Here is a 17,278-nt window from a genome sequence, read left to right on the forward strand (position 1 = left end):
GGACAGCAGGCGGGGGGGGGCGCTGTCCCGGAAGCCGGGCTGTTCCCCTCCCCCCAGCCGCCGAGCCCGTCTTAACCCGGGACTTGACCGCCCCCGTCACCATAGGAACCGCGGCTGGCTGCCCCAACCCGTCTCCATAGCGTCAGTCGCTTGGCGTCCTCAAGTTCCCCGAGTAGTGCCGCCGTCTCCTTGTTCTGCCCAATGGGGCTCGCACAAGGCCACCAGGCTGCCTCCCTATTGGGGGAAGAATCTGTTACTCAACGTTAAGTACCGCCCAGATGCCTGCAACTTCGAGAGTCCATCTCGGAGGAAACTGTCGCACGTCTTGGTCTGACTCCGCGCCCCGCCCCATTGACCGTTGATTGGACAGACATCGCGGTAAGGGGGCGGAGTCGTGGTCGGAACGCATCGCGAATGGCAGAGGGACTTGTCAGTCAAGAGGTGGGCGGGACCCGGGTCTGGCGGCTGCGTTCGAACCGCAGAGCCGGGATCCGCGAGCAGGATGGAGCGGCTGGGTCGGAGCGCGGCGCGCGCGGGGGCCGCCCCAGGTGGGGGCTGATGTCAGATGCCCCGGGGCGGGCAGGGGGGGTGGTCAGGGTAATGCCCGGGGGAGGCTCTGACAGAGGGGTGGTGGTCAGGGTAAGACCTAGGGGGGTCGGCTCTGACAGGGTGGATGGTCGGGTAATGTCCGGAGGGGAGGGGTTGTGACAGAAGGGTGGGGTAAAAGGCCTGGGCAGGTGCTATGACAAAGGGGTGGTGATTAGGCTAATGCCCGGGGGGGCTGTTAAAGAGGGGAGTGGTCAGGGTAACGCTCCTGGGGGGAGGCTGTGACAGAGAGTGGGTGGTCAGGCTAACACCTAGGGGGGGTCGGCTCTGACAGGGTGGGTGGTCAGGGTAATGCCTGGGGGGGAGGGGTTGTGACAGAAGGGTGGGGTAAAAGGCCTGGGCAGGGGCTATGACAAAGGGGTGGTGGTTGGGCTAATGCCCAGGGGGGGCTGTGAAAGAGGGGAGTGGTCAGGGTAACACTCCAGGGGGGAGGCTGTGACAGAGAGGTGGTGGTCAGGGTAACACCTAGGGGGGTCGGCTCTGACAGGGTGGGTGGTCAGGGTAATGCCCAGGGGGGAAGGGTTGTCACAGAGGGGTGGGGTAAAGGCCTGGGGGGGCTGTGACAGAGGGATGGTGGTAAGGGTAACCCCCCCGGGCAGGGGCTGTGACAGAGAGGTGGTGGTTAGGCTAATTCTTGGGGGGGTGGCATGATAGAGGGGTGGTGGTCAGGGTAATGGCCGGGGTGGGGCTGTGACAGAGGGGGGTGGTCAGGGTAACACCTAGGGGGGTTGGCTCTGACAGGGTGGGTGGTTGGGTAATGCCCAGGAGGGGAGGGGTGGGGTAAATGGCCTGGGGCAGGGGCTGTGACACAGAGGTGGTGGTAAGCGTAACCTGCCAGGCAGGGGCTGTAACAGAGAGGTGGTGGTTAGGCTAATGCCCGGGGGGGCTGTGACCAAGGGGGAGTGGTCAGGTTAATGGCCAAGGTGGGACTGTGAAAGAGGGGAGTGGTCAGGGTAACGCCCGGGAGGGGGCTGTGACAGAGGGGTGGTGGTCAGGGTAACACCTAGGGGGGTCGGCTCTGACAGGGTGGGTGGTCGGGTAATGCCCGGGGGGGAGGGGTTGGGTAAAAGGCCTGGGGCAGGGGCTGTGACAGGAGGGGGGTGGGTAGGCTAATGCCTGGGGGGGGCTGTGACCAAGGGGGAGTGGTCAGGGTAATGGCCGAGGTGGGGCTGTGAAAGAGGGGAGTGGTCAGGGTAACGCCCGGGGGGGGCTGTGACAGAGGGGTGGTGGTTAGGCTAATGCATGGGGGGGGCTGTGACAGGAGGGGGGTGGTTAGGCTAATGCCCGGGGGGGGGCTGTGATAGAGGGGTGGTGGTCAGGGTAATGGCTGGGGTGGGGCTGTGACCAAGGGGGAGTGGTCAGGGTAACACCCGGGAGGGGGCTGTGACAGGGGTGGTGGTTAGGCTAATGCCCGGGGGGGGCTGTGACAGGAGGGGGGTGGTTAGGCTAATGCCCGGGGGGGGGGCTGTGATAGAGGGATGGTGGTCAGGGTAATGGCTGGGGTGGGGCTGTGACCAAGGGGGAGTGGTCAGGGTAACGCTCCTGGGGGGAGGCTGTGACAGAGGGGGGGTGGTCAGGGTAAGACCTAGGGGGGTCGGCTCTGACAGGGTGGGTGGTCAGGGTAATGCCTGGGGGGGAGGGGTTGTGACAGAAGGGTGGGGTAAAAGGCCTGGGCAGGGGCTATGACAAAGGGGTGGTGGTTGGGCTAATGCCCAGGGGGGGCTGTGAAAGAGGGGAGTGGTCAGGGTAACACTCCAGGGGGGAGGCTGTGACAGAGAGGTGGTGGTCAGGGTAACACCTAGGGGGGTCGGCTCTGACAGGGTGGGTGGTCAGGGTAATGCCCAGGGGGGAGGGGTTGTCACAGAGGGGTGGGGTAAAGGCGTGGGGGGGGGCTGTGACAGAGGGGTGGTGGTAAGGGTAACCCCCCCCCGGGCAGGGGCTGTGACAGAGAGGTGGTAGTTAGGCTAATTCCTTGGGGGGGGGCATGATAGAGGGGTGGTGGTCAGGGTAATGGCCGGGGTGGGACTGTGACAGAGGGGGGGTGGTCAGGGTAACACCTAGGGGGGTTGGCTCTGACAGGGTGGATGGTCGGGTAATGTCCGGAGGGGAGGGGTTGGGTAAAAGGCCTGGGGCAGGGGCTGTGACAGAGGGGTGGTGGTAAGGGTAACCCGCCAGGCAGGGGCTGTGACAGAGAGGTGATGGTTAGGCTAATGCCCGGGGGGTCAGGGGTGAGGGGTGGTGGTCAGGGTAATGGCTGGGGTGGGGCTGTGACCAAGGGGGAGTGGTCAGGGTAACGCTCCCGGGGGGGGAGGCTCTGACAGAGGGTGGGTGGTCAGGGTAAGACCTAGGGGGGTCGGCTCTGACAGGGTGGGTGGTCAGGGTAATGCCCGGGGGGGAGGGGTTGTGACAGAGGGGTGGGGTAACGGCCTGGGGGGGCTGTGACAGAGGGGTGGTGGTAAGGGTAACCTCCGGGGCAGGGGCTGTGACAGAGAGGTGGTGGTCAGGGTAATGCCTTGGAGGGCAGGGGCTGTGACAGAGGGATGGTGTTCAGGGTAACGCCCTGTGGGGGGAGGGCTGTGACAGAGAGGTGATGAGCAGGGTAATGCCCCGTGGGAGGGCTGTGACACGAGGGGTAGGGTAACGCCTTGGGGAGGGGGGCTATGACAGAGAGGGGGTGGTCAGGGTAACATCTGGGGAGGAGGGGCGCTGTGATAGAGGGGTAGTGGTCAGGGTAACACCCTGTCACAGAAAGGGTGTCAGAGTAATGCCCTGGGCAGGAGGGACATTTAATGGGAGTGTGTGTGTGTGTATCATCCTGGGGAGGGACCTGTTATGGGAGGGGCATTAGTGTAATGCCCTGGGTGGCTTTTCCACATCCTTGAGCAATGTAGTTCTATTGACATAAGTTTGTAGTGTAGAGCAGGACTAAGAGACAGAACTACATTTATGTGAATTAGGTACGAGGGCATTTACAGTGATATTCAGACCTCAGTAGAGGGGGTGAGGGCTCTGGCTGGGGGTATGGGTTCTGGGGTGGGCCTGAGGCTTGGAGTGCAGAAGGGGGCTCAGGGCTGGGGCAGTTGGTTGGGATGTGGGATGGGGCACAGGCTCCAGGCGGTGCTTACCTCAGGCAGCTCCTGGGAAGCTGCGACATCTCTCTCTGGCTCCTAGGCAGAGGTATGACCACAAGGCTCTGCGCATTGCCCGAGCCTGTGGGTACTGCCCCCTCAGCTCCCACTGACCATGGTTCCTGGCCAATGGGAGCTGCTGAGCTGGTGCTGGGGGCAGCATGCAGAGTCTCTGTGGCCTTCCGTCCACCTAGGAGCCAGAGGGAGATGTCAACAGCATCCTGGTTGGTTAATAATTGAATCACATAGTGTTTTAATATCATGTACTGCAAAGAGCTACAAGAGACACATTAAAGAGCTACTTGTGGCTTGTGAGCCTCAGTCTGAGTATCACTGTTAGTGCATGCTGCTACTCACACCCCCAGAGTCCAAACTGTGAGGCTAAGCATACAAGCTACGAGTGATGTGGTAGATTCTGCATTACTTGAAGTATTTAATTGAGATTGGTAATTTTCTGAGAGAGATGCTGTAATGACCCAATCAAAAGCTATGCCCTGTGTTATACAGGCTGTAGGATTAGATGATCACATCGGTCTTTACTGACCTAAAATATATTAACCTGACCTTGATAGCTGCTTTACTTGCCCTTTCCTGCAGAAGTTGATGATGAAAGGGAAGCAGATGTCCATGATCCCTGTTGCTCTTTTGAGATGAAGCAGCTCTTTGAAGAGTTTCATATGTTGTATCAAGAGCGCCTGCGTCAACTCGAAATCATGGATGATACACAGGAGGAGGTTCTCAGAGTGAGTCTTTCCCGATGGAGCACCTGCTTGTCCTGTCGAGCAACCTTCAGGGCACCTGGGGCTCATCCTAACTGTGTCTCTCCCAATTATACAAGGAGAGAAGCTAATAGAGGAATCGCTTCATCATTTTCAGGAGGTGTAGAAGCACTAGATGCTTTGCTAGTGGAGCTCAGCAACAAGACACCACACTTCATTGACTTCTGTCATGTGTTGCAATTGCCAGAGATTTTTAATGGGATGGTTATAAGTAGGGGACCAGATAGCAACAGTGAAAAAATGGGATGGAGTATGGGGTAACAGGGGCCTATATAAGAAAAAGTCCAAAAAACCAGGACATCTGGTCACCGTAGGTATGAGGGAACAACAGTTCAAATTGTCATAATTTCTCTAGGACTTGAAACCAAATCCTAATGACTCTTGGATGTAAGCAGAGTATGTTAGTGTTGTCATCTTGCTGAATATATTAATGTAAGTATTGTTGCTTACAGGGAGAATGAGGAGTTGGGGTGAAAGATACAATAAGGTGATTCTTCTTCAGTCTCTGTGTTTTCTCCCCAACTGCATCTCCTGTTGTCATCACGCTCTCTGCTAGCCCCAAATATTGTGCTGACGCTCTGCCTTCTGATGTCCTTCCTGGCTGGTGAAAACCAGTGGGGAAGTATTGGGAGTATGAACCAGTGCAATCCCAGGTTTATTAAAAGCCTTATTTTGATCTCCCACCTCCTCTAATATTGTGGATAATGTTGCTACGCATGAGTTTGGGGTAGCCACACCTTTATTCCATATCACACTGACATTGTGTGTGTGTTTGTGTATACTGAAATTAAAATACATAACAAGGAATAGGTCTTCAGCACTGGAGTGGGTCACTGGGTAGTTATGCTGTTTATTCCTTGAGTTCAAAGCGGAGTCCATCATTCCATTACAAATCCTCATATGCAGGTTAAAAAGTTAGCTCCTGACTAAATGTTTGTCAGTTTTTGAAGTCTGCAAGACAGTTAAATTTTCCAAAGTTTGAGCACTCCAGCTTTGTGATTTGATACTTTGTACTTGGATAATTTGAACAGTAGTTATTACATTTTGCTGCATTGTTTGTTGCACATGATATAGATCAGTTTTAAAAATGAGCTGCAATTTACTGCACAGTGCAGCAGCTGGGTTGACACAAAGCTGTAATCTAGTAAATCATATGTTTCTGGAAATTAGAACACGTACTTGAATACGTATTCATTAATTTGACTTCAACTGTGACAGATCAACTGTGAACTCTCTGGTAAATAATAGTCAGAAAAACAATCCATATTAAACAGGCAGTTCATATTGCTTACTGAATAGAGAAGTTAGTTTCACCTTACAGTACGTTCCACAAAATATTTTTGCTCATTTTACTGTTACAAATAATCCTGCTTAAAAAATAACAAATGCACAGAACAAAATAAATATATACATTGTTTAAACTGACACATTGTTAGAAAAGTCAAGAAAACACATCTCAAAGGTGTCCAAATACAGGTGAGGTGATCAAGGCTCAGTCATGTGTTAACCATATGACTGGTATTCATAGATTCATAGACTCTAGGACTGGAAGGGACCTCGAGAGGTCATCGAGTCCAGTCCCCTGCCCTCATGGCAGGACCAAATATTGTCTAGACCATCCCTAATAGACATTTATCTAACTTACTCTTAAATATCTCCAGAGATGGAGATTCCACAACTTCCCTAGGCAATCTATTCCAGTGTTTAACTACCCTGACAGTTTCCTAATGTCCAACCTAAATCTCCCTTGCTGCAGTTTAAGCCCATTGCTTCTTGTTCTATCATTGGAGGCTAAGGTGAACAAGTTTTCTCCCTCCTCCTGATGACACCCTTTTAGATACCTGAAAACTGCTATCATGTCCCCTCTCAGTCTTTTTTCCAAACTAAACAAACCCAATTCCTTCAGCCTTCCTTCATAGGTCATGTTCTCAAGACCTTTAATCATTCTTGTTGCTCTTCTCTGGACCCTCTCCAATTTCTCCACATCTTTCTTGAAATGCGGTGCCCAGAACTGGACACAATACTCCAGCTGAGGCCTGACCAGCGCAGAGTAAAGTGGAAGAATGACTTCTCGTGTCTTGTTTACAACACACCTGTTAATGCATCCCAGAATCACGTTTGCTTTTTTTGCAACAGTATCACACTGTTGACTCATATTAAGCTTGTGGTCTACTATGACCCCTAGATCTCTTTCTGCCATACTCCTTCCTAGACAGTCTCTTCCCATTCTGTATGTGTGAAACTGATTGTTCCTTCCTAAGTGGAGCACTTTGCATTTATCTTTATTGAACTTCATCCTGTTTACCTCAGACCATTTCTCCAATTTGTCCAGATCATTTTGAATTTTGACCCTGTCCTCCAAAGCAGTTGCAATCCCTCCCAGTTTAGTATCGTCCGCAAACTTAATAAGCGTACTTTCTATGCCAACATCTAAATAGTTGATGAAGATATTGAACAGAACCGGTCCCAAAACAGACCCCTGCGGAACCCCACTTGTTATATGTTTCCAGCAGGATTGGGAGCCATTAACAACTACTCTCTGAGTACGGTTATCCAGCCAGTTATGCACCCACCCCATCTAAATTGTACTTTCCTAGTTTTATCTATAAGAATATCATGCGAGACCATATCAAATGCCTTACTAAAGTCTAGGTATATCACATCCACTGCTTCTCCCATATCCACAAGGCTCATTATCCTATCAAAGAACGCTATCAGATTAGTTTGACACGATTTGTTCTTTACAAATCCACGCTGGCTATTCCCTATCACCTTACCACCTTCCAAGTGTTTGCAGATGATTTCTTTAATTACCTGCTCCATTATCTTCCCTGGCACAGAAGTTAAACTAACTGGTCTGTAGTTTCCTGGGTTGTTTTTATTTCCCTTTTTATAGATGGACACTATATTTGCCCCCTTCCAGTCTTCTGGAATATCCCCTTCTGGAATAATAGCTAGAGGCTCAGATACTCTTCTATTAACTCCTTGAGTATTCTAGGATGCATTTCATCAGGCCCTGGTGACTTGCAGGCATCTAACTTTTCTAAGTGATTTTTTACTTGCTCTTTTTTTATTTTCTCTTCTAAACCTACCCTCTTCCCGTAAGCATTCACTATACTAGACATTCCTTCAGACTTCTCAGTGAAGACTGAAACAAAGAAGTCATTAAGCATCTCTGCCATTTCCAAGTCTCCTGTTACTGTTTCCCCCTCCTCACTGAGCAGTGGGTCTACCCTGTCCTTGGTTTTCCTCTTGCTTCTAATGTATTGATAAAAAGTCTTCTTGTTTCCCTTTATTCCCATAGCTAGTTTGAGTTCATTTTGTGCCTTTGCCTTTCTAATCTTGCCTCTGCATTCCTGTGTTATTTGCCTATATTCATCCTTTGTAATCTGACCTAGTTTCCATTTTTTATATGACGCCTTTTTATTTTGTAGGTCACGCAAGATCTCGTGGTTAAGCCAAGGTGGTCTTTTGCCACATTTTCTATCTTTCCTAACCATTGGAATAGCTTGCTTTTGGGCCCTTAATAGCGTCCCTTTGAAAAACTGCCAACTCTCCTCAGTTGTTTTTCCCCTCAGTCTTGATTCCCATGGGACCTTACCTATCAGCTCTCTGAGCTTACCAAAATCCGCCTTCCTGAAATCCATTGTCTCTATTCTGCTGTACTCCCTTCTACCCTTCCTTAGAATTGCAAACTCTATGATTTCATGATCACTTTCACCCAAGCTTCCTTCTACTTTCAAATTCTCAACAAGTTCCTCCCTATTTGTTAAAATCAAGTGTAGAACAGCTTCCCCCCTAGTAGCTTTTTCAACTTTCTGAAATAAAAAGTTGTCTGCAATGCAGTCCAGGAACTTATTGGAGAGTCTGTGCCCTGCAGTGTTATTTTCCCAACATATATCTGGATAGTTGAAGTCCCCCATCACTACCAAATCTTGGGCTTTGGATGATTTTGTTAGTTGTTTGAAAAAAGCCTCATCTACCTGTTCCACCTGATTAGGTGGCCTGTAGTAGACTCCCAGCACGACATCACCCTTGTTTTTTACCCCTTTTAGCCTAACCCAGAGACTCTCTACACTTCCGTCTCCTATGTCCATCTCCACCTCAGTCCAAGTGTGTACATTTTTAATATATAAGGTAACACCTCTTCCCTTTTTCCCCTGTCTATCCTTCCTGAGCAAACTATACCCATCCACACCAACATTCCAGTCGTGTATTATCCCACCAAGTTTCAGTAATGCCAACAATGTCATAGTTGTATTTATTTATTAGCACTTCCAGTTCTTCCTGCTTATTACCCATACTTCTTGCATTTGTATATAGGCATCTAAGATACTGGTTTGATCTTGCCTCCCAGGTTTGCCCTGACCCTCCTTCCTCACTGCCATTATAGCCCGTGCTCCCTCCTGTTTCCAACCCATCTCCCAGGTCTTGTTCCCCACTTACCTGTGGGCTTTGCTCACCTGTCCCCGTCGAACCTAGTTTAAAGCCCTCTTTACTAGGTTAGCCAGTCTGTGCGCAAATAAGGCCTTTCCCCTCTTCGAAAGGTGAACGGCATCTGTGCCTAGCAGTCCTTCCTCGAATAGCATCCCCTGCACCTGCTCTGCTGCCATCATCAGCTGATATCACTAAGCCATTAGGGCCCTGATACTGCCAATGTTTGTCCATGTGAGTAATCTCATTGAGTTTGGTTAGCCTATTTGTGTGACTAAGGACACCTTGTGTGATTAAGGGTTTGCCGCAGCACTTACAAGCACAGGAGATGTGTGTTACCTGAACAGCAATTATATTGTTATGCACAGTATCAGCTACTTAGATATGTTTCTTAGCTATAGCTGGTTTAGGTCACTGCTCTTCTAATCTTGACTTTGTTTTGGTCTGCATTATTAGTTGCTTTGACTGGGCAGGTCATGCTATTTGGGGGGTTGCTTGATAACTCTGTACTAACTTGCTGGATGGACACTGCTATTACCCCCTAAAAGTTCCAGAGTGCATTTGCATGTCAAAGGATGCTGTGCAACTTCTAGTGTGTGGTAGCAGGTTTCATGTGGTGAGTTAGTGCATGGCGTCTGATAGATTCATATTCTGGCTTTCACTGACCTAATTTGCTGTGTAAACAATCCCATAGTCATGACTGAATGTGCTTTAGCTTATAATTTTATAACTTTGATGTCTCCCTTCTTTTTGTTTCTAATCAGAATCTTATTTTATGTTTGCATTTTGTTAGCTTTTCCTTTCTTGATATTATTACTTTTTAACAAGGAATTGTTTTTCCTCTTGGTTTTAATAATTCTGATTTAGGCATGGTCTAGCCAATTTATCCACATAAGGAGTAGCTGAAGGGAAGATCTGATATTATCTACGAATATTTCAGAGAATGAAATGTGTAAAGTTCTTGAACTGCACCCATTCCTCAGCCATCATCTTTTACTAAACCCCATAAATAGTCCACTACCCTTACCATGAAATCTCTCAAAGAGGGGATGACAAAATCCTTTGCCTTTCCTTTGGTATTTTTAACTGAAGCAAGGATTTGAAGTGGTGCTGAACACTTTTCAGGAGTTCATGCTTGCTTTTCATTCAAGCAGAGTAAATGCAATCACCAATATTGCTTAGAATCTCTGAAGAGTTGGTGCACTTGAAGAGATTCACATTATCTGTAGAATGGTTGAGACCTGGGATAGAATTGGATTGTCAGAAAGTATTTTTTTATTTCAGGAAACTAAAAATATAGAACAAAACTGTACAATTCATCCAGTTTCTAGTCCTCAGCCAATGCTAATTAAGAGAGAAGTCTGATCATTTGTGGGGAAAGCAGAGCACAGGTGGTTACATCGTTGATGGCAGAGTCCCATTTGGAAAGCCAGAATGTTTTACAGTATTTAGAGGCATTTCTTGGGAATATTGGGTGCAGGTGTGGGTCCCTGTGAAAATAATTGTGCCTGGATGAAGTGATAAGAAGTTTGGTTTAATTCTTGGATAATTTCACTTACCAGTTTAGGATGAAATAGAGGTGGGGGAAAAAACTGAAGGAAAAAAGGACCTAGAGGTTTTATTAGAAGTAGAAAAACTGGTGACTGTATCTTGGCTAGTGTTCCCTTTTTTCCAGTAAGCAGTCTGGAGGTGTATAACCCTAATGGCTTGTTGTATGCCATTAAAAGGTATTGTACACTCATAAAAGAATGACATTTTGATCAATGCTGTTAAAAGAATTAGTGTCTTGACACAGAAAAGCTTTCCTGCTGCAAGTTTAAAAATATGCCTTTAAAAGCTTTTTATTGAATACCTTTGCATCCTTCAGAAATGTGCCATTTTGGCATGAAGTTGCTCTGAAGTATTCCATATTGTAACTTAAATGCAAAATCTCCTATTTACCATCAGAAAGGAACCAGGCTAGGCATGTATAGTTACTTAACTACCATCCAGGGAACTAAAGAAAAGCACCTTAAACTATAGTATGTGGTCTAAAAAACTTCTTGTTTGAAAGAATCAAGAATCATTTGAAAGCCATTTGTTTTTTTGTTTGGTATTGATTTTTCCAGCGCTGTTTGAGCGCCCATTTGTGCTTTGAAGTCATGCATTTTACACCTACAAGTGGGGTACAATGTCTCCAGTATACTGGAGATTGGCCCACAGACATGCTGTCTGTACTCAATGGAATTTGGTTGGGGAACTTTAGGTTGCTTCCTGTGCTGGTGATTTTTTTCCTAATTGTATTTCCCTGTAGTATGATTTCAGGATCTTTTAACAAAGCACTATTTAACTATGATTGCTGAAATGGAGCTGAATATGGCTTGATTCTTGCCTACATCTACAGCTCAATTTGCAACTATTGTTGGCAACAGTTGTTGAGGTGGTTCAGTTTTCTAATGTAGATTAGGCCTGAGGAATCCTATCAACGGATTTGGCAGTATTGTTAATACAATGACCAGAGATGACACATTCTGAGGCCAAGTCGTTAAGCTGTGTTAACCTTTTGTAACTGAACCAGTTGGACATAACTGGTTTAAGCAAATATGTTTCAGTGCATTCACACCAGCATGCTGGTGTGGTTTAAGAATCTTGTATTTTTGCTCCATGTCCACCACAGCTACTCTAAAGTGTTTTTGGTTGTGTGGCCCACTTGGTGTCTATTTTACATTTCTCAGCAAGTTCACAGAAGGAGGACGGGATTGTCTTGGGGTTAAGACATCTGACTGGGAGTCAGGAGACTTCTTGTGTGACCTTGAGCACTTAATAATGTCCCTTAATCTTTGTGTCTCAGTTTCTCCTGCTGTAAAATGGGGAAAAGAGTACTTCCCTACCTCATGGGGGTGTTGTGAGAATAAATTCATAAAATGTTTGAGGTACTAGCCTTTGTGCAATGGGAGAATCTGGTCTTTAATGTAATAACTAAGCTTTTAGTTATAATTTTGTTCTGTACTTGTCACATTCAGCATCACTTAGTAGGCAATCTGCTCCTATGCCTGTTCTTTCGTCTTCCTTCTCGATCCCTCATTCAGTTTCTCTCCTTCTTCCCTGTCTTTGTGTGTGCGCAAATGAGTGATGAGTCATGTCTCTGTGCCACAACTTCTCTTCAATTGGCCCACCGTCTTTCCCAGTGGATAGGTGGAGTAGGTTGTATGGGTTTACTGGGATTTAGCTATCTGGACAAGCCTCACTCAAGCCTTACCCTTCTGGGGATAACCAAAACATCCAAGGGAGCATTCCTTCCAGGATTCCTTAGGCTCCTTATCCCTTTATCTTCCGTTGGTAAAGAGCACAGCTGTGCCAGCATAGCTGCAATCGATGCCAGAAAAGAATCAATAGATGGTAAACTGGACTTCATGCACTCTGCTGATTCTGTACGTGCTTTTAAAATGAGATAAACTGATAAAAGCAATATTTCAGGAATGCAATTTGGGAGAAGAGTGAATGAACTTGACAAACTAAACCCAGACGTGCTCAGGACACTGCTTTTTTCACAAAATCCCTACCATGCTAATGAAAGAAAATAAATCCTTAGGATACAGGCTAGGAAACGTGGAAGACTGGTTAAAAGCCTGCAGTGTACAGCTAGTATGACTATTAGTGCTAAGAAGATTCTATGTAGGCAGATTTTCCAAAGTGCTGGCTAAACAGAGTCTTTGCATTCTTTGGGCTACTGCTCCTCTCTGTGCCCTCTTGGATCCATCAGTCCATTCTTGCTTTTTGTAGGCGCAGCAGTTCATCAGCCCCACTGACACTGGGCCAGAAAAGGAGGTTTTTCTCCAAGTCTTCCTGGAAGTTGTAGCCTGAGGGCTTGTCTACATCAGAAAGTTGCAGCGCTGGTGAGGGAGTTACAGCACTGCAACTTTGAAGGTGTACACATCTGCAGGGCATCACCAGCGCTGCAACTCCCTGTTTGCAGCGCTGGCCGTACTCCCGTTTTGTCTCGGGTGTAGAGGATCCAGCGCTGGTGATCCAGCGCTGGTAATCCAATGTAGACACTTACCAGCGCTTTTCTTGACCTCCGTGGAAGGAGGAAGCCTCTGGTAATCAAGCTGGTCTCCTTTCCCGGTTTGCTCTCTCGTTCCCGGAACCCCGAGCAAGCAGGTCTCCTTCCCTGCGGTTTGCAGGGTGGCTCCGGGAACGCGAGAGCAAACCGCGGTGAAGCTGGTCTCCTTTCCCGGTTTGCTCTCTCGTTCCCCGAACCGCCGAGCAAGCGGTTCTCCTTCCCTGCGGTTTGCAGGGTGGCTCCGGGAACGCGAGAGCAAACCGCGGCGAAGCTGGTCTCCTTTCCCGGTTTGCTCTCTCGTTCCCGGAGCCACCCTGCAAACCGCAGGGAAGGAGAACCGCTTGCTCGGCGGTTCGGGGAACGAGAGAGCAAACCGGGAAAGGAGACCAGCTTTGCCGCGGTTTGCTCTCTCGTTCCCGGAGCCACCCTGCAAACCGCAGGGAAGGAGAACCGCTTGCTCGGCGGTTCGGGGAACGAGAGAGCAAACCGGGAAAGGAGACCAGCTTCGCCGCGGTTTGCTCTCGCGTTCCCGGAGCCACCCTGCAAACCGCAGGGAAGGAGACCTGCTTGCTCGGGGTTCCGGGAACGAGAGAGCAAACCGCGGCGAAGCTGGTCTCCTTCCCCGGCTTGCTCTCTCGTTCCCGGAACCCCGAGCAAGCAGGTCTCCTTCCCTGCGGTTTGCAGGGTGGCTCCGGGAACGCGAGAGCAAACCGCGGCGAAGCTGGTCTCCTTTCCCGGTTTGCTCTCTCGTTCCCGGAACCCCGAGCAAGCAGGTCTCCTTCCATGCGGTTTGCAGGGTGGCTCCGGGAACGCGAGAGCAAACCGCGGCGAAGCTGGTCTCCTTCCCCGGTTTGCTCTCGCGTTCCCGGAACCCCCCTTGAAGCCGCCCAACAGCGCTGCAGTGTGGCCACATCTAACACCACTTGCAGCGCTGGTTGCTGTAAGTGTGGCCACTCTGCAGCGCTGGCCCTATACAGCTGTACTAATACAGCTGTAACAACCAGCGCTGCAAAATTTTAGATGTAGACATGGCCTGAGCATTTAAGTAATAGCTGCAGGCCTCACCACCACTCTGCACTACACTGCCTCAGCCTCTTCCTTCTCTCACCCCTCCTCAAAGCCTTTTTACATCCTCTCTAGGCCCCAATCAGGATCCACCAGCCCTCCTGACTGTTGCCCAGTGTTCATAGATTAATTCATTGATTCATAGACCAGAAGGGACCATTGTGATGATCAAGTCTAATCTCCTGTATAACACAGGCCAGAGAACTGCCCTGAATTAATCCCTGCTTCTGGTCTCATAGATGTGGTTGAACTAGAGCAGTGCTTCTCAAAAACTCATCTGTGGACTAATGCTGGGCCCTGGAACTTCCCAAAAATAATTCCTACAGCAGATCTCTTAGAAAAAACTCTAGTCTTGATTTAAAAATTGTCAATGATGGAGAATCCGCCATGTCCCTTTGTAAATTATTCTAATAGTTAATTACTCTCTCTGTTAACAATTTACACCTTATTTCCAGTCTGAATTTGTCTAGCTTCAGCTTTACGCCATTGGAGCATGTTATATCTTTCTCTGCTAGATTGAAGAGCCCATTCTTAAATATTTGTTCCCCATGTAGGTACTTATAGACTGAAATCATGTCACTCCTTGACCCTATCTTTGTTAAGTTAAATAGATTGAGCTTCTTGAATCTATCACTATGAGGCGTGTTTGCTAATCTTTTAATTGTTTTCCTGGCTCTTCTCTGAACCTAATCCAATTTATGAACATCCTTCTTGAATTGTGGACACCAGAACTGAACACAGTATTCCAGTAGCGGTTGCACCAGTGCCAAATATGGAGGTAAAATAACCTCCCTACTCCTTCTTGAGATTCCTTTGTTTATGCATCCCAAGATTGCATTAGCTCTTTTGGCCAAAGCATTACACTGAGAGCTAATGTTCAGCTGATTATCCACCATGACCCCCAAATATTTTTCAGAGTCACTGCTTCCCGGAGTAGGCTCCCTCATTCTATAAGAATAGCCTATATTGTTGCTAGATATATAGCCTTATTAAAGTGCATAATATAAAGGTATTGATTGCTTGCATCCAGTTTACCAAATGATTCGGATGGCTCTGAATTCATGACCTGTCCCCTTTATTATTTACCACTTCCCCAATTTTTCTGTCATCTGCAAACTTTATCAGTAATGATTTTGTTTTCTTCCAGCTCATTGATAAAGATGTTAAATAATATAGGCCCAAGAACCGACTTCTGCAGAACCCCACTGGAAACCCACCTGCTCGATGACCATTCTCCATTTACAGTTACATTTTGACACCTATCACTTAGCCAGTTTTTAATTCATTTACTGAGTGTCATGTTAATTTCATATTCTAGTTTTTTAATCTAAATGTGTGATACTTAGTCAAAGTATATTATGCCAACACTATTACCTTTATCAACCAAACTTGTCATCTCATTTAAAAAAAAATCAAGTTGTTTGACAGGTTCTGTCTTTTCCATAAACCCATATTGATTTGCATTAATTATATTACCCTCCTTTAGTTCTTTATTATTCGAGTCCCAGGTTGCTCCATTATCTTGCCTGAGATTGATGTAGGCTCACACACCTATAATTACCTAGATCATCCTGTTTAATTTTATCCAAATTTATAAAAAGGGTAGTTTTCTTGCAGTCTTCTGGAACTTCCCCAGCTCTTGAAGTTATTGAAAATCAACATTAATGGTCCTCCACGCTCCTCAGCCATCTCTATTAAAACTTGTGGATGCAAGTTATCTGGACCTGCTGATTCAAAAGTGTCTAACTTCAATACCTTTTGTTTAATATCCTTAACATTTGGCCACAGTGTTGCACCCAGAGCTCATGTTCAGTTGATTATCCACCATAATTCCCTATGAAGAGTCACTGCTTCACAGGGTAGAGCCTCTCATCCTGTAAGTGTGACCTACCTTCTTTTTCTTAGATGTAGGACCGTACACTTGGCAGTCTTTAAAACACACATTGTTTGCGTGGGTCCAGTTTACCAATTGATCCAGATTACTCTGTGCTCGTGATTTATACTTGTTGTTTACTACTCCCCCCAATCTTTGTGTCATCTGTAAACTTTATTAATTATGATTTTTGTGTTTTTGAAGTCATTTATAAAAAGTTAAATAGTATAAGGCCAAGAACCAATCCCCGTGGGACCTCACTCGAAACAAACCCACCCAAGGATTGTTCCTCAATTACTGTTACATTTTGAGACCTGTCATTTAGTCAGTTTTTAATCCACTTAATGTGCGCCATGTTGACTTTGTATCATTCTAGTTTCTTAATCGAAGTGTCATGCAGTACCAAGTCAAATGTGTTAAAGAAATCTAAGTATATTACTTCAATACCATAAACATTATCAGCCAAACTTGTAATCTTATCAAATGATCTGAAGTTAGTTTGACAGATTCTGTTTTCTATATATTCATGTGTGATGAGATATGCAAACCCTGCACCAGTAAGGAAAGGATTAAGCAGCTGCTCTTAACCTGGGTAGCCCCACCCTGCAGACCTACAAATCATGCAGGGTTTGGAGGAGGAGCTCAAAAAGAACAGGTCCATTCAGTAGCAGAGCAGACCTACCCTCTGAGCTCCTGGGAAGGAGCAGTGCAGGATGGAGCACTGCTGCCTGATGCCTTGCTGTATCCACTGTGCCAAACCCACAGAGAAGACACTTGTGACACTCAGAAGATCTGAGACTATTTTCATTTTCAGTCACTTAATGTTTTACTATAATTGCTGGGGAAAGAGGGGACTGTAGGAAGTGATTCAGGTAGGCAAGAGTATAGCGCACATGCAGTATGTCTACACTGCAATAAAAAACCCATGACACTGAGGCTCAGAGCCTGGGTCAGTTAACTTTGGCTCAGGCTGCAGGGCTAAAAATTGCAGTGATGTTTGGGTTCCAGCTGGAGCCTGGGCTCTGGCCAGGGTGGAGTTGATTTAAATCAATTTGATTTAAATCACTACTAAGGAAGACTTGATTGAATCATGTATTTTCTACATAAAAGTGCGTTCTTGTTGCTTGTTATAACCTTAGTACATATTCTTCACAACTCAGAGATAGATGTAGGTTTCACTTTTAGATGGTACACACTATACATTTTTAAAGTGATTTATTTTGAAAACTTTTCAGATTAGTTTTACAACTATAGCAGAAAATGAATGATTGATTGTTTGGTTATTTCATTTACCAAAGGTAATTTAAGCCGATAGTTCACCTCCCAGTGACTTCATAAATATCTCCAGTTC

At 47.0% G+C, this 17,278-nt stretch overlaps 1 protein-coding gene across 1 annotated transcript in view; it reads left to right on the forward strand.

Moving 5' to 3' along the window:
- The first annotated feature begins 471 nt into the window (after positions 1-471).
- LOC115660332 (polyamine-modulated factor 1-binding protein 1-like) overlaps positions 472-17,278 on the forward strand; it is a 351,977-nt gene continuing 335,170 nt past the window's right edge. The window contains exons 1-2 of the mRNA XM_030581656.1: positions 472-548; positions 4,332-4,477. Coding sequence (XP_030437516.1) covers positions 503-548; positions 4,332-4,477 — 192 coding nt within the window. The 5' untranslated portion in view covers positions 472-502. The remainder of the gene's footprint in view (positions 549-4,331; positions 4,478-17,278) is intronic.

Source organism: Gopherus evgoodei, chromosome 12 (genome assembly GCF_007399415.2).
Source record: "Gopherus evgoodei ecotype Sinaloan lineage chromosome 12, rGopEvg1_v1.p, whole genome shotgun sequence".
NCBI lineage: Eukaryota > Metazoa > Chordata > Testudines > Testudinidae > Gopherus > Gopherus evgoodei.